The sequence below is a fragment of the Peromyscus leucopus genome, chromosome 4 (assembly GCF_004664715.2).
Source record: "Peromyscus leucopus breed LL Stock chromosome 4, UCI_PerLeu_2.1, whole genome shotgun sequence".
In the NCBI taxonomy this organism is placed as follows: Eukaryota; Metazoa; Chordata; class Mammalia; order Rodentia; family Cricetidae; genus Peromyscus; species Peromyscus leucopus.
In genome coordinates, this window is record NC_051066.1 from 93,859,201 (window position 1) to 93,881,687 (window position 22,487).

The window sequence follows — 22,487 nt, forward strand, 5'->3', positions numbered from 1 at the left end:
TTCATTCATCTTTAGTGACTTTAAGTTTTAAGAAAATAAAATCATCAGATGAAAACTTACACTGGCTTTAGAAAATTAATTTTACTTTAAAACGAAAATGTATTTGATATTTATTTATCAGTTATGAGAAGAAAAGGGAAGTAATGTCACGAAAAGTAATTAATGGAACTCATTACTTAATGTTAGCCTAAACTTTTTAAAGAAAAGAAAATGTTACACTTATCAGTAAAGAAATAAATTATTGAGATAGGCCTGGTGCTCCATTCAAAAGGTGGAGGCAGGAGATTACAGAGTCTAAGGTTAGCCAATCTGAATAGGGAGTTTGAGTCTAGCCTGTGCTATAGGAGACCCTGCCTTAAAAAAGAAAGAAAAGTAGTGATTAAAACAGAGGTTATGTGTATTCCAGTAATCCCAGCTCTGAAGCAGGGGGATGTCAAGTTCCAGGCCTGGCTACATAGTGAGATCCTGTCCCCAAGAGATGGAGGAAAGGGAGGGCAAGGAGAAAGGGAAGGAAACAAGGAGGCGGAGGTGAAGGTTGTTCCCTCCCCAGCAGACCGCCGCCGCCGCCTTGAGCTTTTCCCCTAGTTTGGGGGTAACCAAGGCTTTCCTCCGTTTGAATTCAAGCCTTGTGGCTCTCAGCTATTATTGTGGGTTCTCAGAATTCCAGATTTTGCTGGGGAAGAACTAACAGGGCTGGGCCGTGTAAATGCCAGTCTAAATGCCAACGTGCAAGATCCTGGGCCACAAATCTGACCAGGTCCTGTCTCCTATTGCTGGGCAGGTGCAAAACAAGCTGGACGGCTGCTGCTATGCAGTGAAGCGCATCCCAATCAACCCCGCCAGCAGGCACTTCCGCAGGATCAAGGGCGAGGTGACTCTGCTGTCGCGCCTGCACCATGAGAACATTGTGCGCTACTACAACGCCTGGATCGAGCGGCATGAGCGCCCTGCGGTGCCCGGGACACCACCCCCAGACTGCAGACCCCAGGCCCAGGACAGCCCAGCCGCCTGCGGGAAAGCAGCAGGCGACACAGAGGAGCTGGGCAGCGTGGAGGCCGCAGCACCGCCCCCCATCCTCAGCAGCTCCGTGGAGTGGAGCACATCCGCAGAGCGCTCCACCAGCGCGCGCTTCCCTGTCACCGGCCCTGGCTCCAGCAGCGATGAAGAGGACGAGGATGAGCACGATGGTGTCTTCTCACAGTCCTTCCTGTAAGTGCAAGCAGTAGGGGACCCCTGATGCCTAACCCAACAAGCCCACGCCAGAGGAACAAGAAAGAAGCAAGTTGGTGGAAACCTCTTTCAGAGAGTAGCCAAATGCAACCCACAGGAATTTTAAAGAGTTCCCACCCCAAGGCCAGGAGAAAGGAAAAATTATATAGAAGTGATTTCCAGTACCTATCTCGATAGATTTAGGAGAATTTGTGAGAGGGCACTGCTTTAATCACAGGTTCCAACTCTGTGGACCACTTAAGAGCCTTAGAGTCTTGTAGTCCTAACTGCCCTGAGACCCGTAATTATGACCCAAGGGCATATGCCTTAGGGATGTACTTCACTGGACTCAGTTGGATACAGTTTATCTTAGCAGTTAACTACTTTGAGAAACAATATAGCTACTTTTTAAAGAGTTCTTTGTTGGGAGCTGGAGAGATTGCTCAGTGGTTAAGAGTGCTTTTTGCTCTTCCGGATGACTTGAGTTCAATGCCCAGCAAGGCTCACAACCATGTGACACCAGTCCCAGGGGTGATGCCCCCTTCTGACCTCTGCAGGCACTGCATACATACGATGCACAGACCCATACACATAAAATAACGATTTCTTTTTTAATAAAATAAATAAAAGCTCTGAGTTTGAGTAACAGAAAAGAGAAGCCAACAGCCAATCTGTATTGATGCTGCAGAGTCATGGTGTGTCTGAGTAACTGTTCTGTTGCTGGGAAGAGATGCCATAACCAAAGAACTTATAAAAGAAAGCATTTAATTAGGGGCTTGCTTATGGTTTCAGAGAATTAGTCCATTTTCATGTTGGTGGGAAGCTTGGCCGCAGGCAGGCAGCCAGGCAGGCATGATTCACAGAGAAACAGAGACTGACAGACCTGAAAACCTACCCTCAGTGCCACACTGCCTCCAAGAAGGCCATACCTCCTCATCCACCAACTGGAGATGAAGCTTTCAAATCAATGAGCTGATGGAGGCCATTCTCTTTCAGACCACCACATGGTATAATGCTCTAGCTTCTTTGGTGTTCTGATGAACTAAAAAGAATATTAGCATTTTTTCCCATTTCTTTAACATTTCTTATTTCTTTTTCTTAAGACCTGCTTCAGACTCTGACAGTGACATCATCTTTGACAATGAAGACGAAAACAGTAAGAGTCAGAACCAGGTAAATATGGAAGAGGAAGTCACCTACTTCTACTCAGAGCGTGGTGTGTAAGGAAATGACATTTGATGTTAGAAACATCAGGCAGAATGCCAGAGCATTAATCTGATATGTGAATATCAGTTTTAAAACACACCCATTCTTTAAAATCTTCTGAAATTTATACTGATATATACATATATAAATTTATCATAAGTTTTATACTGACATATAAAACAGAAAAACTGACACACTGTATCACAGAGGATCTAGAGAGATGGCTTAGCAGTTAAAAGCACTTAAAGGCTCTTGCTGCCCTGAGCTTGGTTCCTAGCACCCACATGGTGACTCACAACCACCTGTAACTCCAGTCCCAGGGGATCCAACGTCATCTGGCCTCCACAGGCATCTGCATACACATGGTGAACATAAACTCAAGCAGGCACACATACATAAAAATAAATAAAATACACTTTAGAAATACGTTTGTTTTAGAGGATTGGGACATGCTTCCTATGTTTGGGGATGAGGATGGAATGCAGATTAACTGGTCTCATCATGGAGTTAGCCTAGTCTCCCCACACCAGTTCACCTTGATGTGCACTTGGATAAACCATCTTCTGGGACAGTGTTTTAACTATGCAGCATGGTCCTGTAATGTTTGATGAGTTCATTTAAAGGATCACAGCCAGCCTTATTTTATTTCTGATGTTGTGGACAAGAGGAGAGAATACCAGAGTTCATCTTACTTTTAGTAAAAGTAAATTTTCTTGATAGAATATGTCCTTTCTGGGGGCTGGAGAGTTGGCTCAGTGGTTGAAAGCAAGTAATAAAATATCCTTGAAAAGGAAGTTCACAGCTGTCTATAATTCCAGTTCCAGATGTTTACATACACACACACACAAATGAAATCTTTTTTAAAGAACTGTCTCTTGTGGGCATGTGTAGTAGGTGTGTAAAACACATTTCTCCATAGCACATGGTTTTAAAAGCTTGACAACAGACACTCTTTACACCTTAGATTCCATGTATCCCTGCTTTCTTCTCTGGTCAGGCTGCAGGGCTCCAGGCTGATGCCTAGAGCTCAGAGTAAAACCAGTGGGCTGTCCTTTGTAGATTCAGAAGAATGAGTGTTCTGTAACTTGATGTGGCCAATGATAACTTTATTACTTGATAAAAGGATAACCACCAGCATTTATGAGTTTACTCACAGGATGTACACATGTAGACCCTGTTAGATACACAGTTCACTTGTTTTGAAGATTTGAATGAATTAGCCAGTATGTTTTAGTAAGTACTTGTCAATTAAAAATCACTTAAGATCCTCTTGTTTTCTTTTTTTAATTATAAATTTAGCTACAATAATAGCATAAATAATCTAAACTGCTGAAGCAAAACTTATACTTGCTTTTGATGTTAGTTGTGCATTTAATTATTAAGAGCATCAAATTTATGCTTCCAGTTTGGCTCAGTTAAAGACAATATCCCATGAATGTTCTGATTGGTGGGTAGAAACCCCAAGAGATGAATCATCTTCATAGATACTCTCCAGAGAATATAAGTCACTCAGTAGTTGAATACAGTTATTTGAAGAGCAGAACTTTTTATTTTTCTTTTAAAGGGAAAATATTGAAAAACATCCCTCCTCATAAAAACTGGAGTCAGGGGGCCAGAGAGCAGTTAAGAGCACATGGTGCTCTACAGAGAATTGGTTCCCAGCACTCATGTCTGGAGGCTCACAGCTGCCTGGCTCTCCAGCTTCAGGAAATCCCACGACCTCTTCTAGCCTCCATGAACCCTTGCACTTACATGTACACACCCACCCATAGGCATGCACACATAGATATAACTAAAAATAGAAAAATAAAATCTAATAAAACCCCTGTAAATCAAAAACAATCAGAAACTAACATACTTTTTTCCCTACTGGGGGTTAAAAGTATTTAAATATGTCTGTTGAGAAGAAAAAACTTTAAAAATATTTTTAATGCATTTGTATGTGTTTCTGTTTGGGGTTATGCACACCATAAGAGTGTGGCTCCCCCATGGAAGGCTATAGGGCACTGACTCCCCTGTGAGCTGCCTGATGTTGGTGCTGGGAACAGAACCCAGGTCCTGTGCTAGAGGAGTGAGCATTGAGCCATTAACCTTTTCCCAGGCTCTCTAACCCTGGAAAAGACTCTTTTTTTTTTTTTTTTTTTTTTTAAAGGTATCATGCATTAGAAAGAAAGTTACTTCTGGGAGACACGTTGTAGCAGCTAAGTGGTTGTTCAGGAGTGTGACCCCCAAGGGCAACAATATTCTCTAAACTGCTTTCTTTGAATCCCACCAAAGGAAGACAGCCTGTTCACACTGGACCTCATATCCTTAGGCCTTCAGTGGTAGGACTTGAGCAGAAGACTTTCTGCTAGTGCACATCTTACCTGTTCCCCATTTTCTCATTGTTCTCTGTACTAGCAGGTCTGTAAGCTATGCTGAATTTCTGGGAGAAGTGCTCCAGGCTTCTAAAGGACAGTGTTGTGTTCTGCTCTGCTGATGGCCCTCAAAGCAATAGGAAGCCATGCCCAGGGGTGAAGTTGGGGTCCCAGACACAAGTTCTTGACGGTGGGGATGCTCTTGTTGAACTTGGCCCTCAGTTTGAGTTCCTGTGTTCCTCTTGATTCAGGCTGAAGAATGCAATGAGAAGGACAGATGTCATGAAATTGAGCCATCAGTGACAACCGGCGCTGTGCACTACCTTTATATCCAGGTGAGACCCTGGTGGACAGTTGGTGATGTGCACCTCTCATTTTTGGTTGGCAGTGTGTTTTATGACGTACCACAAGGTAATGGACAGAAAGGGGCTGAGTGGCATTGCCAGAGATTAACTAGCCAGGAAAGTTATGGCATGGAAGCCTCTCCCAGTCCCCAGCCTTGAACGCTTTTTTTTTTTTTTTTTTTTTCCACAGTGTTATCAGGAGGCACCTGGGGCCAGCTCTGGACCCAGGCTGTGCATGTTCACATCCTAGACCTACCTGTCACCACTGTATGAGCTCAGATGAGATTCTTTAATCTTTTGTGCCTCATAAGATGAAGTGCTTATACCCATGTCTGAATCCCATAAATGCAAGAGTAGCATGCCTTAACTGTCTGCCTGTGTCCATTCTCTAAACAACATGTGAAGTGAGTGGGACTCATGGGAGCTTGGGGAGGACCTGAATAAGGCCTGGAGGCTGATTCAGAATGTGCCAGAAGTGACTGCAGATGAGATGAGGCTGACCTGCGAAACAGTGCAACATTCTGCATGAGGAGTTTCACACTCTGGCCCTGGCTGGAACCAGAAGCTAGTTTCACATATTGACTAAGTCTTAAATGATGCTCCATTGTTTTCTCTCTTAGTACACCCAAAGGGGGGGGTGTGAAGCAGAGCCCCTGCTTGAATATTTCCATAGGCATAATGTTTTTCTCTAGATTCAAAGAGTATTTATTTGTATACAAATAAAGCCAAGGACATCATTAGGCTAATTAGCTATTCTTGGAAATTTGAGATTGGAAGCAATCTTGTAATGTAATAACATTTTATTGCAATCTCAATTTTCATATATGTAACAAGAATTTTAAACAAGTAAAACCTTTCTAAAATAAGCAGCTTTATTTATTTATTTACATTGATGTTTTGCCTACATGTCTGTCTGTGGTGAGGGTGTCAGATCCCCTGAAACTAGATTTACAGATAGTTGTGAACTGCTAAGTGGGTGCTGAGAATTGAACCCAGGTCCTCTGGAAGAGCAGCCAATGCTCTGATATATATATTTTTTTAAGTAGGAGCTAGGGGTATAGCTCAGAAGTAGAACAATTGCCTCGAATGCAAGACATCCTGGGTTCAATCCCACTGGGAAAAAAGGATTTTATTTATTTATTTTGGTTTTTTGAGACAGGATTTCTCTGTGTAGCTTTGCGCCTTTCCTGGAACTCACTCTGTAACCCAGGCTGACCTCGAACTCACAGAGATCCACCTGCCTCTGCTTCCCAAGTGCTGGGATTAAAGTCGTGCACCACCACCGCCCAGCTTGAGAAAAGTTTTTTTTAGCTGCTAATATTATATTTATTTGCCCCAATGCATTCTTCAGTACTGTTCTTATTAATATCACATTAATCTGTGATTAATAAATCTATTAAACACATTTTTACTTCTATGGGTTTTAGGGAGTGTTTGGAGTACTGGGGATTGACTCCAGAGCTTCATGCGTACTTAAAATGCACCGCATTCTACCACTGAGCTACGTTCTCGCTACGTTCCCTGTTCAAGATTGTTTTTATATTACTCTTATTTGTTTGTTTTGTTTTTTTAGCATAAAAAGAAACAATTCTTTCCAAAACTGCTTAAAATCCCTGGCACAAGTTTTAATGAGTGGTTACATTGACTGCAAGTTATGCTCCTTATACTGAACTTTTCATGTGATCAGGTCCTGCCTGTTCCTTCTGTTCTGTAGATGGAGTACTGTGAAAAGAGCACTCTTCGTGACACCATTGACCAGGGACTGTTTCGAGACACCATCAGGCTTTGGAGGCTTTTTCGAGAGATTCTGGATGGATTAGCTTATATCCATGAGAAAGTAAGCTTTGTAACATCCCATGTCCATGTATTCTATTTACATAAATTGTGTGCGTGCTGCATGAACATTTGTGCATGTGTTGTGGAGATTAGGGATAAGCTCCTCTACAAATGTACTTGTGGATGTCAGAGGTCAACACAGGGTAGGCTGAGTGAAAATGGCCCCAGAGGCTCCTGTATTTGAATACTTGGTCTCCGGTAGGTGGAGCTCCAGAATGGTGAAGATGCCATTCCCGGTTAGCACTCTCTGCCTTGGAGTTTGTAGATCAGGACGTAAGCTCTCGGCTACTGCTCCAGCACCTGCCTGCTGCCTGCTGCCATGCTCCCCACCATGATGGTCATGGACTCACCCTCTGCAACTGTAAGCCCAAATAAAATCTTCCTTCTGTGAACTGCCTAGGGCATGGTGTCTTGTCACAACAATAGAAAAGTAAATAAGACAAACAAGACAGCTGTCTTCTATTGCTCTTTTTTTTTTTTTTTTTGGACAAGGTCTCTTGCCAAACATAAAGCTTGCCATTTCAGCTAATCTGGCTAGCCAGCCAGCTTTCGGGATCTGCTTGTCTGCCACCCTCTGTCCGCAGCTTTTATGTGGGGATTGAGTATCTGGACTCAGGTCCGCATGCTGACCTCCTGAACTGTCTCTCCAGCCCTACTTATAATAACACAGTAAAAATCAAATAGGAAGATGGAGAAAACAGCATACAAAACTATATATAGGAAAGAAACTATACAGATGACGACATAGTCTTTTTACCTTTATGTACATGTATTTGTTTATTTGTGTGGACGTGTGTGGGCCAGTGAATGCCACGGTGCACATACGGAGGCCAGAGGACAAGGTTCTTTCTTTCTACCATGTGAATTCCGGGATCAGACTCAGGTCATCGGGCTTGGCGGGAAGGAGCGTTGCCTGCTGAGCCCTCTAGCTGGCCTGAACTAATGGATTTCTGCAGGTAACAGAACAAAGTGCCAAAAGATAGGGCAGCAGCCAGTGTCAGCTCCTGTAGGAGACGCTGAAGACGGCCGGCCCATGGGTCAGCTCTAACTCACACCCGTTCTTCTATGGCCTGTGAACTAAGAATAGTTTTTATATATTTTAAATGCATCAGACAGTGAAAACATGGTAGGTTTTTTTCCCCTTTGCCTTAACTTTTGGAACTTCAAAATGTTTATAGTGTGCCCTGTTCATATTGAGAAACCAGGACTGTAATCTACCTAATCTATAAGGTGAAAAACAAAGGGAATTCTAATGGATGCCTTTAGACTCTTCCCTGTGGTGCTGTCTTGGGGTCCTGGGACTGTGCTCTATGTGCTCAGTATCTGCAGACTGCTGCTGGGGCCTCCAGCTCTGTGCATCAACTGCATACACAGGGACACAAGCATGTGACTTGTCCATCCATGTTTGCGCGGGACTCCTGTTCTCAGAGCCGGAAGTTCCTTTATATCATAGTAAAAGATCTGACAAGGAAGAGTTCTGATTACATTTAGCATCTTCTAAGTGAAAGAGGAAGCATGCTGAGCCCTTAGGAGGAGAAAGCAGGATTCCTGGGATACCATCACTGAGCTCCTCCCAGGAGCTGGCGGTATAAACTCAGTTGTTAGGCTAGTGTGCAAGGCTCATGAAAGATTGGAACAGGTAGATGTTGGCACAATCAGAACAAGAGGAGGAGTACAGAGTGCCCGAGGCGGAAGTAGTGCCAAGAAAGTACCAGGAGAGGGAAGAAAGCAGGGTGGGGCCTGCCCAGCCCTGGCTGTGGTGGTGCAGCGAGGGAAAGGTAATATGAAGTCTCTGAGGGGAGCTGGTGGAGGGAGCCTGGGAGGACCTGCTTAGGACCACCCGTGAGGAGGTCACAGGACCCTCAGAGGTCATTCCAGAGACCAGACATCCAGGACCAGGTGGACCACAGGAGAAGGCCTCTTCCAGGTGCCATCATTTAAAATTAGGAACCATGCAGTGTTAAACTCTGTGTGGGAAGCAATTGTTGGATTCTTCATTGTCTTCCAACAGGGAATGATTCACCGGGATCTGAAGCCTGTCAACATTTTTTTGGATTCCGATGACCATGTGAAAATAGGTGATTTTGGTTTGGCGACAGACCATCTAGCCTTCTCGGTGAGTATTTTTAAAATCAGGCTATGCCTGAAAATGACCTAGGTGCCTTAATAATCCTGGAAATAAAGAGAAGGATAGTGAGCCTCCTGTGCACAGCCTTGTCACCCTCTGCTGGGAGCTGGGTCTGAGGGAACAAGTTGGAAGTGCCCCTTAGGCTTGGTTTATGAACAATGTTTAGGTAGGAGGTATGCAACACTTTATGAAATGATTTGATGTTTTGGTCTCCCTTGCTGAGCATTTGACAAGATGCTTTACATCTGGGGAACTTTAGTTGGTTTGCCAAAGTGAGACCCAGACCCGGGACAAACATTGTTCTGGCACTGGGGGTTAGTTGAGCATACAGAGCTAATTAACGTGAGGTGGAGAAACGGTGAGACGGTGAGAGTGAGAAGGAGAGGACGCGGGGTGGTGAGGATCAGGAAAGGCTGCGACCCAGTGCAGTGGAGGAGAGGACACGGGGTGGTGAGGATCAGGAAAGGCTGCGACCCAGTGCAGTGGAGGAGAGGACGCGGGGTGGTGAGGATCAGGAAAGGCTGTGACCCAGTGCCACGGCACATATTGTAGTCTCAGCTACTCAGATGCTGGAGGCAAAAGAATCAGCTAAACCCAGGTTCAAGACTAACCTGGGCCACATAAGACTCCTGTCACCCAAAGAAAAAGAATAAAAGACTATATAACAACAGTGGCATTCCAGATGGTCCTTAAAAGGTAGGTAGGAGTGTAGCAGGCCAGTCAAGGGCAGAGCAGAGGACTACCAGGGCAGGGACCACCAGTGTATGCTAAGGGCCTAGGGTGAGCAGACCTCGTTGTCTGAATGCCCCATGTTCTGACTGGCTGAAACTGTGACGTGTAGACAGGCTGATATGTAGAGAGGAAGTCTTTGGACAGCTGGGCAGACTTGAGTGCCAGGCTCTACTTAATATCATAAGCCAGCTTTTAGGTACCATGATCTGTAAAAGTACAGCTCATTCCAAGGCTGGTCAGAGAAGGAAAATAGAATTTAGATGATGACAAGAATAACCACCAGGGCTAACTTAGCAGTGAAGTTAGGAGTGGAGAGTGAGGAGAGTGAGGAGGCAGAAAAGAGCTGGGAGTGGCAGGGAGTGCCTGTTACCCCAGCACACAGAAGGCAGAGGCAGGAGGACCTGCTACAAGTTCAAGACCAGCCTAGGTTGCATAGCAAGTTCTAGGCCAGCCAGAGCTGTGGAGCAAGATTCTAACACCCACTCCTGAAAAGAGGTGGGAGAGGAGCAATAAAGTCCGGGTCCTGAACAGAAAGGGGAAAGGGTGTTGAAAAGTGCAGAGACGGAGCACAGACCTCATGATGGGATATTTTGTCCCCAGCATGGTGTTGGGAAGTAATAGGAGAGGATCGCAGTCTCACTGGTCCGGACAGAGCCTTATCACTGCCCTGTGCATGGCTCGGCAGAACTCGTGTCTCATCTGTAAAATGCGTGTATTCTGGGACCTTCTTCAAAGACTCATCAGCAGAGTAGAACCGACGGCAAGCAGAAGCACCTGGAGGATGTTCCCGTGGTCTGGGTGTATTAGCTACTTCTCTGTTGCTGTGATAAGACACTGTGAGCCAGGCAACTTAGAGAGAGTTTGTTTGGGGGTTACTGTTTCAGAGGGTTAGAGTCCATGGTGCCAGAGCTGGGGTAGCTGGCATCTGAGGCAAGTAGGAACCAGAGCACACTGGGAAGGACATGAATCTTAAACCGCTAAGCCTGGTCCAGTGGCACTTCCTCCAGCAAGGGCCACATCTGGTCATCCCCCAAACAGCCACCAACTAGGGACTACGTATTCAAATGCCCAAGATTTATGGGGACATCTCACTTAAACCACCACCCTTGTTTAGGGTGTGACCATTTGAGGTGTGGGGAAGAGGATGAGAATGCCCAGTGAGTGTTTCAGCAAAGGACAACGGGGCCAAGTTAGTGACCAGCCTATTTAGGGGGGAAAAATAGCAAAAATGACCTGGAAAAGTTGTAGGGCTAGAAAAGGTAGAACAAGGATTTTGTCGCTGTTTTTCCTAGTCTTGTACTTCCTGGTAAACAGATTCTGTTCTTGGTGTTTGTGGTGTGAACATAAGTTGGTTTCTCTAAGAGGTGGGCATTTCTATCCTGAAGAGAGCTGTGCAGTGATGTGCTCTTCTTCCTCTTGTTTCCATGGGGTTTCCTTTGAGCCTTTGCATGAATGTGTTAACTAAGTCTAAAAAAATAAGTAAAGGCGATAACTCAGAAAAGCCTGGTGATAGCCATGCACTCACTGGTGGTGCACACCTTTAGTCCCAGCACTCAGGAGGCAGAGGCAGGTGGATCTCAGAGTTCGAGGCCAGCCTGGTCTAGGGTTACACAGAGAAATTCTGCCCTGAAAAAAACATAAACAAACAAAAAAGCATGGTGATAATTATTCTGACTTCCATGTTAGCTTTTCAGTCTTCATTTAGAAACGGATGAGCCATTCCCATGGAATACTCTAAGGTTTTAATCTGTACTCGATTGTATTTTAGGCTGATGGTAAACAGGACGACCAGGCAGGTGATCATGGGATTAAGTCAGACCCTTCAGGTAAAGCCTCTCTTCCATCCATGTGTTTTAAAACAGACCTTAAAACTTCTTAGCCTGAAATCTGCCTTTTACTTGTAAAGACTTTATTTTAAAGCAAATTAAAATTATTCTTTGAATAGTTTTTATGGAAGTTTAAGTTTTTCTTTTTCACTATGTTAATTGTTCTTCAGAAACATAGAGCTTTGGTTAGTAGAATAATGGCCTCCTAGGGGCCCAAAGCTGTGCTTTGACCAATCCTAGTTGGTCCTGTAAGGCTTCCTCAAGCCCTGGCCCATCTGGCATCCTATCTAGTCCTCACTTCCTGTGTAAGCAGACACCCTTATGTGAGGCAGTCCCGGGCAGTCTAGGGCTCATGGTTTCTCCTGGTGAGTACTACACACAGGAGACAGACCAGGCCTTGATTTTAAGAAGCTCTTTTTGTTTGGGGCCAGCAAGATGGCTCAGCAGGGAAAGGTGCTTGCCACCAAGCCTGATGACCTGAGTTCAACCCTGGAGCCCACATGGTGGAAGGATACAGTGAACTCCCACAAGTTGTCCTCTGACCCCCACATATATGCCACAGGATACACGCCCACACCCAAATAAATAAGTGTGAGCCGGGGTGGGGAGGAAACCCTTTGGTTTCAGTTTTCTTTATCCAAAGCTGGGGGTGTAGCTCACTGCCACTCACCTGGCATGCACAAGGCCCTGGGTTCAATACTTATCACTGTGAAACAGCAACAACGGTAATAACTTAGTCCATGGCTGCAATGCTCTCCTGTTTCCCTTCACAGGCCATCTGACTGGCATGGTTGGCACTGCTCTCTATGTGAGCCCTGAGGTCCAAGGAAGCACCAAGTCAGCATATAACCAGGTAGAGAGTGTGTTTGAGTGTGTGTGGGGTCAGGGGAAGAGGAGAGGGTCTCCAGAGTAAGTTACAAGTAAGAACATCAAGATTGTAACAGGTAGGGTTTAGTGACCAGATGAAAAAGAGACAGCCACTGACTCCATTCTGGGCAGGACATGAGCAGTGCCCAAGGGCAGCAACTGAAGCTGGCCTCATTGGTGCAGAAGCTTGCAGTCTCTCTCCATTAGGAATATGTGAGCCACCCTCTGCTATTCCCCTCCTCAGGTCAGGAACACAGGGAACAAGGCAGTCACAGGAGTAAGACAGTTGTGTTCCCAGCCCTCAGGGAGCTGACCAGGGGATGATGGAACCTGCAATGGGCAGGGAAGAAATGAGAGAAAAGCCCAAATGTGATGAGGCCCATGAAGAAGTGGGGGCCTGACAGTCATTCAGAATTGTTTTCTTCGGTTCTGGGCATCCAGCCCTAAGGACCTTGAGCATTCTAGGCAGATGCTCTACCTACCATTGAGCCATGACCCAAGACCCTTAAAGGGATGGCATTTAGAATAAAGGATGAACAGGCAGGCCAGGGCTAGGGATGTGGCTCAGTCAGTAGAGTGCTTGCCTGGCTCGTGAAAGGCTGGGTCCTGTCAGCACCGACAGGCATGGCTAGAGCATGCCAGGGAGGGGAAGGGATGAAGCAGTGGATGCAGAAAGTGTCAAGAAAAGGTTCCTGTGAGGTGAATGCATTCTGTACAGCGTGGTAGCTGCAGTTTATAACAATGAGTAAGAATTTCCAACATTGCAAGAGACTAGCAATGTCTCATATCTTCTTACCAGAGAGAGCTTGACTGTGACAGTCATATCTGAGTGAAAACTTTGACGATTGTTTTTAAAATTACAGGTCTAAAGACTTGTTTTAGAACAGATTTCTCAACTTCATTCCTTGCAAACCCCCGAGCTCCTGGAAATTCGCTTTGATACCAGACTCTCTAAAGGCAATTCTGTTTTCCCCACAGAAAGTGGATCTCTTCAGCCTGGGAATTATCTTCTTTGAGATGTCCTATCACCCCATGGTGACAGCCTCGGAAAGAATTTTCGTTCTCACCCGGCTTCGAGATGTGGGTGTCAAATATGTTTGATACATAAATTTCCTGTATCCTCAGTCTCGTGTGGAGATCAGAAATCAAAAGCAGGACTTCCCTGGTATTTACAATATAGAAGAGGCTATCAGTTGTTGATTTTTTAAAAAAGCTGATCTTAGCCTATAGCCAGGCTGGCCTGAAGCATGAGACCCCCTGTCTTAACCATCTGAACGCTGGGAATGTAGGTGTGTGGCACCAAGCCTAGCTGCCTCCTGTCAGTTTAATGACTCTCTTTGGCTGATACCTGGTAAGACAATCAGCTCTGTCATCTTTAGTGACATGTCTTCAGAACAAGGAGAGTCGCCTCATTTCAGATGTTAACATAGCAGTTTTGATAACTAGGGATTGTCGTTATAGACTGTTGTTCTGTGTTCTAGTAAGAGGAAAACCCACGCCTGTCCACATGCCCAGTGATGAAAAACAGTTTTGTTTGAGATGAGCCAGCCTGGGCTACATGAGACTTGCGACCTTAGCTTCTGTCCTCCCTCAAACACATAAAGATTCCTGAACAGACCTGGTCCTGTAGTGCCTAAAGCAGGTCTAAATGACCAGAAGTTAAAATGGTTCTGAAGTCTGGAGACAGGCCTCTGTGGGAGAGTCTTTCCAAGCCTGCACACATATGGCTTTCAAAAACATAAGTCACTTGAGCTGGTTTTCCCCGGTGAAACTTCCACTCAGCCTTGCCACTGTTGCTGTTTCCAGGGCCCATGACAAAAGGGCATTAAGAGAATGGAGAAAAAAACCCGGGCAGTTCAGACACAGTTACTCAGGAGCCACAGATCGGGAGAGCCTTTCTCATCCCTAGGGAGCAAGACAAGCACATGAAATCCCATACAGCAAGCTCGGCATGGTGGTGCACACCTATAGTCCCGGCATGTGAGAGGAAGGACCATGAGCTAGCTCAAGGCCAGCCTGGACTATGCAGCAAGATCCTGTCAACAACCCCATAATAGATAACAGGCGAACAAATCAGTAGTGCATACACTGAGATGCATTTAAATTATTGCTCATTTAAACTTAAGGGAGGTGGTTTTCACGACCTAGGTAGTCATTTTGGGTGGTTTGTACTAGTAGACTGTGTACTGGAAGAAGTGAGCACAGGGTGTGGAGAAGGTGTCATGTTAGTGAATGTTAAAACCTATGGATACTTTGGACAGTAGTTGAATTATTTTTGACAGCAGCGTGTGAGTTCAGGAGGTGTTGGTGAACCAAGGGTGATTCTGCCATTCACCCCAGCTGGGGTGTTCCTGGATGAGCAGGTCCTTGAGGAAGTGCCTGTCTGAAATTCCATTTGTTCCTTTATTTCAGGAATATCTAAACTCAGTTAATCTTGTAATTGTTTATCAGAAAAGGGAGGATTGGGGGGAATGATTGGGATTGGTGCTAACTAAATTTGTCCATTCAGTATGAATCTTTTCTGTCTCTCTTTTTGAGAAAGAGAGAGCGCGCCACATGTAGCCTGTGCTGGCCTCGAACTCGCTGTGTGTCTGAGGCTGCCCTTGCTCCTTCCACCGCCACCTGCCAAGTTTTTCTCTTAACTTAGGTTGATGATTTGATGAAATTTTGCCTTTTTTCGCTATGCGTCCCATTAAGCTACTTAGTGTTCCTATAAAACCCTTAAATTTAATTTGCTCCGTATACTTTTATTGACAGTGAGAGTCAGGGCAAAGGTCTCTTACTTAAATTCTCTCTCATTTACATTCCATAACGTGAAGTCTGCGCTAGCAGACTGTGTGTACTGGAAGACTGAGCACAGGGCGTGGGAAGGTGTCGTGTTAGCAAAATTTAATTTGCTCTCTGGTTAGCCTTCTGTGATGAATAAAAGCTTTGCCTGTGGCAGTCTGCCAAGCGCTTGCTGATTTGAATATAATACTCTTTTAGCCCACGTCGCCCAAGTTTCCAGAGGACTTCGATGATGGAGAGCATACAAAGCAGGTAATTCACTGATGCTTTAATTGCTGTCTTCAGTTTTGAGTTTTAATTACTGTTTTTCTTCATATTCAATTAGTAATCTTCTGCCACTCATTCCCTTGTGTTTTAAGAACAATGTGAGGGGAAAATATCAAAAGACAGAGCTCTTAAAATGTTACTAGACTTGAGCTACACTATAAAAAGGCCAAGGTCTGACAGAGCCAATTAGCAAACTCCAGAATTCCTTTGTGTGCTTAATTGTGCCTTTGAAGTGTTTCTTGGACCATTGGCTTGGCTGTGGGAGGTGGGGAAGGAAAGCTTTTACAGCAAACTGCTTTAGATAAAACTTAGGACTTGAAGGGAAAAATTAAATATAATCTTAGTCTGTTTTGTGGTTGAAATAATTCAGGTTTTGCAGGAAGGATTGCACTCTCCGGTGACCTGCTGGTACAGGTTTAGAGGATTGTTTGGTTTTATAGTACTGGGGCATCAAGCCCAGGCCCCCCACATGCTAGGCAGGTGCTCCACCACTGAACTATCCCTGCAGCTGATGCTACAGTATTTCAAAGCAAGATAATTTCTCACATCTACCGTAACTATCCGAGGGCACATTTGTGGTTGTCTCAGGCTAACATTGGTACGCAGCTAATACGAGAGTTACCAGTGAGCTGTGTGCTGTAGCTGGTGTTCCTTTCTTCTTGCTGAAAGAGCTTGCTGTGGTGAAACCTTCACTCACTGATTTTCAGCATAGGGAAATTTGTTCCTTACGCTGACTTTTATTGACAATGATAGTCAGGGCAAAAGTCTCTTATTTAAACTGTCAACGTAGGTGGAATTTCTCTGTGTGTCCCAAATAACCAGTCAGAGACTTATTATTAGTTATAAATGCTTGGCTGATAGCTCAGGCTGGTTACTAGCTAATTCTTTCATTTTAAATTAACCCATATTTCTTATCTACCCTTTGCCAGTTGACTGTACCTTCTTTCAACATGGCTCCCTCATCTCGTTTCTCTCTGTGTCTCTTGTGACTGCTCTGACTCTGCCCTCCTTCCTAGCATTCTCTGCCCCGAAAATCCCGTCTAGCTGCCGCCAAATGAGAGCAACACACTTTCACAGTGTACAGAAGGACTATTCCATAGCATATCAGTGTTGAGAACAGGAGCATAAACAGAGCATGTCAGTATTTGCAACTTATTGGCGCACGGCCACACCGCTGCACTTCTCTAAGACTAATTTGTCTTCCCTGTGCAGTAGGGACTAATAGTATCTTTTTATTTCTGTTCACATGAGCCCCTGTACTTCAATGGCATTTAGCAGGACACTATTCAAGCACCTCTAATTAGTGAAGAGCCATTAGAAAACGGGCTGTTATCTCTTCTACTTACTTTGTTGGCTGGTATTTTTCGTTTGATTAGTCATTTGCTGTGTTTCTGGGTATCATAACTAGAAATGCTCACTTCGTAGACAGAGTCTATATTCATAGCCCTGGCTGTCCTGGCACTCACTAGGTAGACCAGGCCTTGAACTCACAGAGATCCACCTGCCTCTGCTTCTACCACCCCCATGAGAAAGGTATTTTAAAAGTACATTAGAGATGTTTAATAAAATCCATCTAAAAATTGAAATTTTCTGTTCTCAAATATTCTACTAACATTTTATATAAATTCTTGTTCTAAGGATTTATACCATATTCTAAGAATTTATATCAGGATTAAGAATCACGAAAGGACAGGTGTGGTGGCACATGTCTTTAATCCCAGAACTCGGGAGACAGAGGCAGGTGAATCTCTGTGAGTTTGAAGCATGGTCTATGTAGTGAGTTCTAGGCCAGGCAGGCTATATAGTGAAACTCTGTCTGAAAAGACAAAGAGTCCTTCCAGAACCTTTCAAAGGCTCATGTTGCTTTAGAGGGTTCTGTACGATGGAGGCATAACACACAATGCAAAGTAAGAGAATTCCGGGAATGGGATCATAAAGGACGTAAATGGAGAAGAGCCAAGACAAATGTGGTGAGCGTTAAGGGTGTTAGCTGCCGTGTGCCTTATGCTAAGTGCTAGCATTAGGCATCGGGTCTTTGATATTTTCTCTGTAACTCTTCTTTTATACAGTAATATGTGTTTATAAGAATTAAGCTCAGCTACTGCATGGTTTGCTGAGTTAAGGATGATTTTGATTGTTGCTGACAAGAGATATAAAAAGGGCCTCTCCCTTTTGAGCAATACTCCAGTTACAGTTATCCACAAGTCTGTGGTCATGAGGTATGAATGGCACAATCAGAGCTCTCAGAAATGTCAAGTGTAAAGTTCCTGAGTCTGACCTGCTGCATCCTCACCAGCTGTGTGCCTGTTACGCTGCAGAAATCCGTCATCTCCTGGCTGTTGAACCATGATCCAGCAAAACGGCCCACAGCCACAGAACTGCTCAAGAGTGAGCTGCTGCCCCCGCCACAGATGGAGGAGTCGGAGCTGCATGAGGTGCTGCATCACACGCTGGCCAACATAGACGGGAAGGCCTACCGCACCATGATGGGCCAGATCTTCTCCCAGCGCATCTCCCCTGCCATAGACTACACCTACGACAGTGACATCCTGAAGGTGGGCTGAGCCTCGCACAGAGTGTTTCTCTGGACTTTTTAATTTATTCCTCGACAGTCTTTATGCATGTCTGTGATACAGTCTGATCGCACTCATCCCTCTGCCCTTTCTTACCCTCCTCCCGTCCTAAGCCCTCTCCCCTACTAAATGCTTATCTAGCCTTCATGACTTAATGTTTTTTAGGGTTTTTTTTTTAATTGCACTTATTTGTAGGGTGGGGCACACACACGTCATGGTGCACATGTAGAGGTCGGAGGACAACTTGCAGGAGTTCTTTCCTCCCACACTTGTGACTTGGGGATAGAACCCAAGGCAACAAGGACCTTCACCTGCTGAGCCACCCACTTCCTGGTTGGTCTGGGTTTTACTTTGATACACTGGGTTTACCCAGCTGTTCCTCCACTGGAAGCTCTTGACTTCAGTTCCAAAGAGCCCCAAAAGCACATGCATGAAGTTTGACTGTGCACAGTCCAGGGAAGAGCCGTGTTGGTGACCAACAACTTGATTCTTGACCCTTCCCACTCCACGCCCACCCAGGAGACTAAGAGACAGAGCCCATCCCAGATGCCCAGCCAGGGACATGCAAGCAGTCGGATCCATGCGGGTAACAGAGTGGTTCCCAGCACTGGCACATGGCTGTGAGGCATGAAGATTCCCTGGCTCCCCAGCTGTGAGGCATCTCAAGAGTCTTTAAAAGCTTTCAGATTGCTTCTGAAGAGTAGTCAAGAAGCCAATTTTAGGAGCCTTTATTATTCCATTTCTAAAAATATAAAACAGAAGAACTTGAAACAATTTAGAGAAATTTTTAAAAAGTTGGGTGAATAAATAGCTAACCAATATTGCTTATGTTTGCTGTGTATCTCTATGTAGTTAACCTGTGGTATAATTTTAGATGATAGAATAGTAGAGGAAAACAGTATAGATCTTAAGTGTATATGGTCATGCACACCTGTGACTCCTTGGGAAGCTGAAGAGGATTGTGACCAGGCTAGCCTGGGCAACACAATGAGACCCTGTCTCAGAGATAAAGAGCAGAGTATTGACTGTCTGGTAATATTAGAAAGATCTCTTTGTAAGACTACAGGTCTTTTTGCTTACTTTTTATTTCCAAAATTACTATAATAAAATGGAATGAAAAGGAAATATATACATGTTTCTTCTCTAAATATGCTCAAAGAAACACTTGTTGGAGACCTCTGCTATGATCCTGGTACTGAGCTGTGCAGTGCCAAATGCAAACATTTTTGAGGAACTCTTGGAGTAGGCTTGGTGATGACATTGAAATTGATCTCATTTTAGGGCAACTTCCTAATTCGTACAGCCAAGATTCAGCAGCTTGTATGTGAAACCATCATCCGCATCTTTAAAAGGCATGGTATGTTCTTCTTTTTTTCCAGAGCTGAGGACCTAACCCAGGGCCTTGAGCTTGCTCTACCACTGAGCTAAATCCCCAACCCCTGGTATGTGCTTTTCTAAAAACCACTCCTTCTCAAACAATTTTCTAAAAAATCATTAGAAAATACTTTGAGGGGGTGAGAAGAGGGCTCAGTCATTAAAGTGCCTGCACAGAAGCCTGAGGACCTGAGTTCGGTCCTCAGCACCCTTGGGAAAAATCCAGATATGACTGCATGCATCTATAACCCCAAGCAGGAGCCAGGGGCCCCAGAGACAGGAGGATCCCTGTGGCCAGACAGTCAACTCAGTCAATAAGCTCCAGGCTCAGTGAGAGGCCTGGCATCAACCTCCAGCATAACTGCACACATAATGTACAAACCCATGCATGTGTGCACATACCAACACAAACATACCACATGGCTGTACATACACAAAGGAAAGAAGAAAAAGGAAGGCCAGCTATTGGTGTCCACACCTGTAACCTCAACACTCAGGGGCTAAGGCAAGAGGATCATGAGTTTGAGGCTAGACGAGGCGTATAGTGAGGTCATGTCTGAAGGAAAGGCGGAGAAAAAAAAAACAAACTACTACTGGTGGATTTCAGTATGACTGTATATTAAATCCAGTTGTAAGCAGTTGACATGAAATTTGTTTATTTGTATAGCTCTGCTTGTGAAGAGAAGCTGGTTTGACTATTCCAGCCTTGCTACTAAAATACAGTTGGCTTGTGAGTCTGAAATCTGACTACACTGGCAGACTTAGCCCTAGCTCAGTTCTCCATCAGGAAAACTGAGGGGAAATTGGTGATGGGCTTTCGGTGATCTCAAGGACAGGCCATTCACCTGTTGGGTTTGCGTACACTTTGGGTTCTTCCTAGGAAGTCTAAGAACCCAAGGTTCAGTTGCTGCTTTTTCTGTATTTTGGTGTAGGAGCTGTCCAGCTGTGTACCCCGCTGCTGCTTCCCCGAAATAGGCAAATATATGAGCACAATGAAGCCGCTGTGTTCATGGACCATAGCGGCATGCTGGTGATGCTTCCCTTCGACCTGCGGGTGAGTTGGGATGCTCCTCTGACAGCCTGGGTGCCATGTCTGCTCTGTTAAAGAATTGCTCCTTCCAGACACCCCCACTACAGGCTTATATTTGGGGTGTCACCCTAAGGAAAAGAAAAATCAGAGTAAAAGCATTAGAGTAGTAAATGTTTGATCCTGTGTTGCAGGTGCTAAGGTCCACAGAGTAACCTTATAGCAAGGTAACCTCAACTCAGACAAACGAATGTAGGATATTGTTTACTTCCCAGCTAGATCTTCAATAAAATCCCACAGTGTTACTCTTTAGGCAGTTACTACTTGGAACAGCTAATTGGCTGTGCTGAGTTTTGCCCATGTTCTTCTCCATGGGATCCCAGGGCTCCCTTAACCACGACAGCCTCAGTCCCTCACCCCTGCTGCCTTGACTGCTGACGAGCCCATTGGTAACTGCACTACAAACTCGAAGGAAACGTGCAGTGAGCAAGACAGACAGGGTCCCATCCCTGAGGTACAGAAGGTACTTCAGAAAAACATGTAGGGGAGAGTGTGTACATAGCATGTGTGATACCTGGGTTCGCTCCTCAGTACCAAAAACATTTTTGAAAATACAGAGACATAAAGAAAACATGTAACCAGGCAATACGTAGACAGGAAACGAATAACACTGGTAATTTCCCAGGGTGTTGAGGACATGCCAAGATATATGTGGCTGTGCACACATGCTTAACTTTACTCGCAGACTGCAAAGATGTGTGAATTACATTATCCAGAGATGACCAGAATCCAGGGAAATTGCTGTTGAGAATATTAATTGCTAGTCTTTAGAAAAGTAATGAAAGTTAATCAAACATTTAAAAAAAAATTTTAATGTTTGTGTGTAAATCTGTGTAAGTGTATGCCACATGTGTGCAGATGCCTACAGAGGCCAGAAGAGGGCATTAGATCCCCTGAACCTGGAGTTACAAGCAGTTGTGAGCAATCCATCATGAGTGCTGAGAACAGGACTCAGTCTTCTGGAAGAGCAGAAAGTACTCTTAACCACTGAGCCCCCAAATTTTAAGTTCCTGATACACATTCCATATTCTATGAAATGGCAATATAATTTAAGGGCTTTTTTTTTTTTTTTTTAAATAACACAGTTTATGAATGTTAAAAGGATTTAAAACCTATTAGTTTGTCTATAAGAGAGTGGTTAAATATATGTCATTGATATTAAAGAATATTAAGCTATTTAAAACATTTAGTTGGGCATGGTGGCCCACACCTGGAATCCCAGCACATGGAGATTAAAGCGAGAGGATTACAAGTTTGAGGCTCGTCCAGATTGTATGCTTGGACTCATCTTGGACAAATTAGAGGGACTGGAGATGTGGCTCAGTGGTTAAGAGCACTTACTACTCTTGGTGAGGACCCAGGTTCAGTTCCCAGCATCCACACGGAGTGGATCACAACTGCCTGTCATTCCATTTCTAGGATATCTAACACCCTCTTCTGAACTCTGCAGGCACATGCGTGTACATGATAACTTTGTGTACACTCAGGGACACACACATACATGTAAAATAAAGTTATTTAAAAATTAGAGCTGGGGGGGGGCGAGTACACGCCTTTAATCCCAGCACTCGGGAGGCAGAGGCAGGCGGATCTCTGTGAGTTCGAGGCCAGCCTGGTCTACAGAGTGAGATCCAGGACAGGCACCAAAACTACACAGAGAAACCCTGTCTCAAAAAACAAAAAATTAGAGCCAAACTTGTCCATATATTAAATATTCATATATGTAAGGTTAAATACATATATATTTATATATGTTACTATATCTTATCTGTAAACATGTAAAACATATTGATAGCTTAAGAATTAAGTTCCAAAGGAACTCTAAAGTCCCACTTTTGTTACAAAGGTTTCTAACAGGAACTTGCGTGTTCATGAAGTGCTGTGTGTGTCGCAT

The 22,487-nt window shown here is 44.5% G+C and overlaps 1 protein-coding gene across 4 annotated transcripts in view; it reads left to right on the plus strand.

Annotated features, from left to right (window-relative positions):
- Eif2ak4 (eukaryotic translation initiation factor 2 alpha kinase 4) overlaps positions 1-22,487 on the plus strand; it is a 95,173-nt gene that overhangs the window by 46,280 nt on the left and 26,406 nt on the right. For all 4 annotated transcript variants that reach the window (XM_028888088.2, XM_037205109.1, XM_028888089.2 and 1 more), the window contains 12 exons: positions 782-1,209; positions 2,313-2,382; positions 5,024-5,107; positions 6,831-6,953; positions 8,964-9,068; positions 11,581-11,638; positions 12,412-12,491; positions 13,484-13,585; positions 15,491-15,544; positions 17,878-18,114; positions 19,414-19,489; positions 20,439-20,560. In XM_028888088.2, coding sequence (XP_028743921.1) covers positions 782-1,209; positions 2,313-2,382; positions 5,024-5,107; positions 6,831-6,953; positions 8,964-9,068; positions 11,581-11,638; positions 12,412-12,491; positions 13,484-13,585; positions 15,491-15,544; positions 17,878-18,114; positions 19,414-19,489; positions 20,439-20,560 — 1,539 coding nt within the window. The remainder of the gene's footprint in view (positions 1-781; positions 1,210-2,312; positions 2,383-5,023; positions 5,108-6,830; positions 6,954-8,963; positions 9,069-11,580; positions 11,639-12,411; positions 12,492-13,483; positions 13,586-15,490; positions 15,545-17,877; positions 18,115-19,413; positions 19,490-20,438; positions 20,561-22,487) is intronic.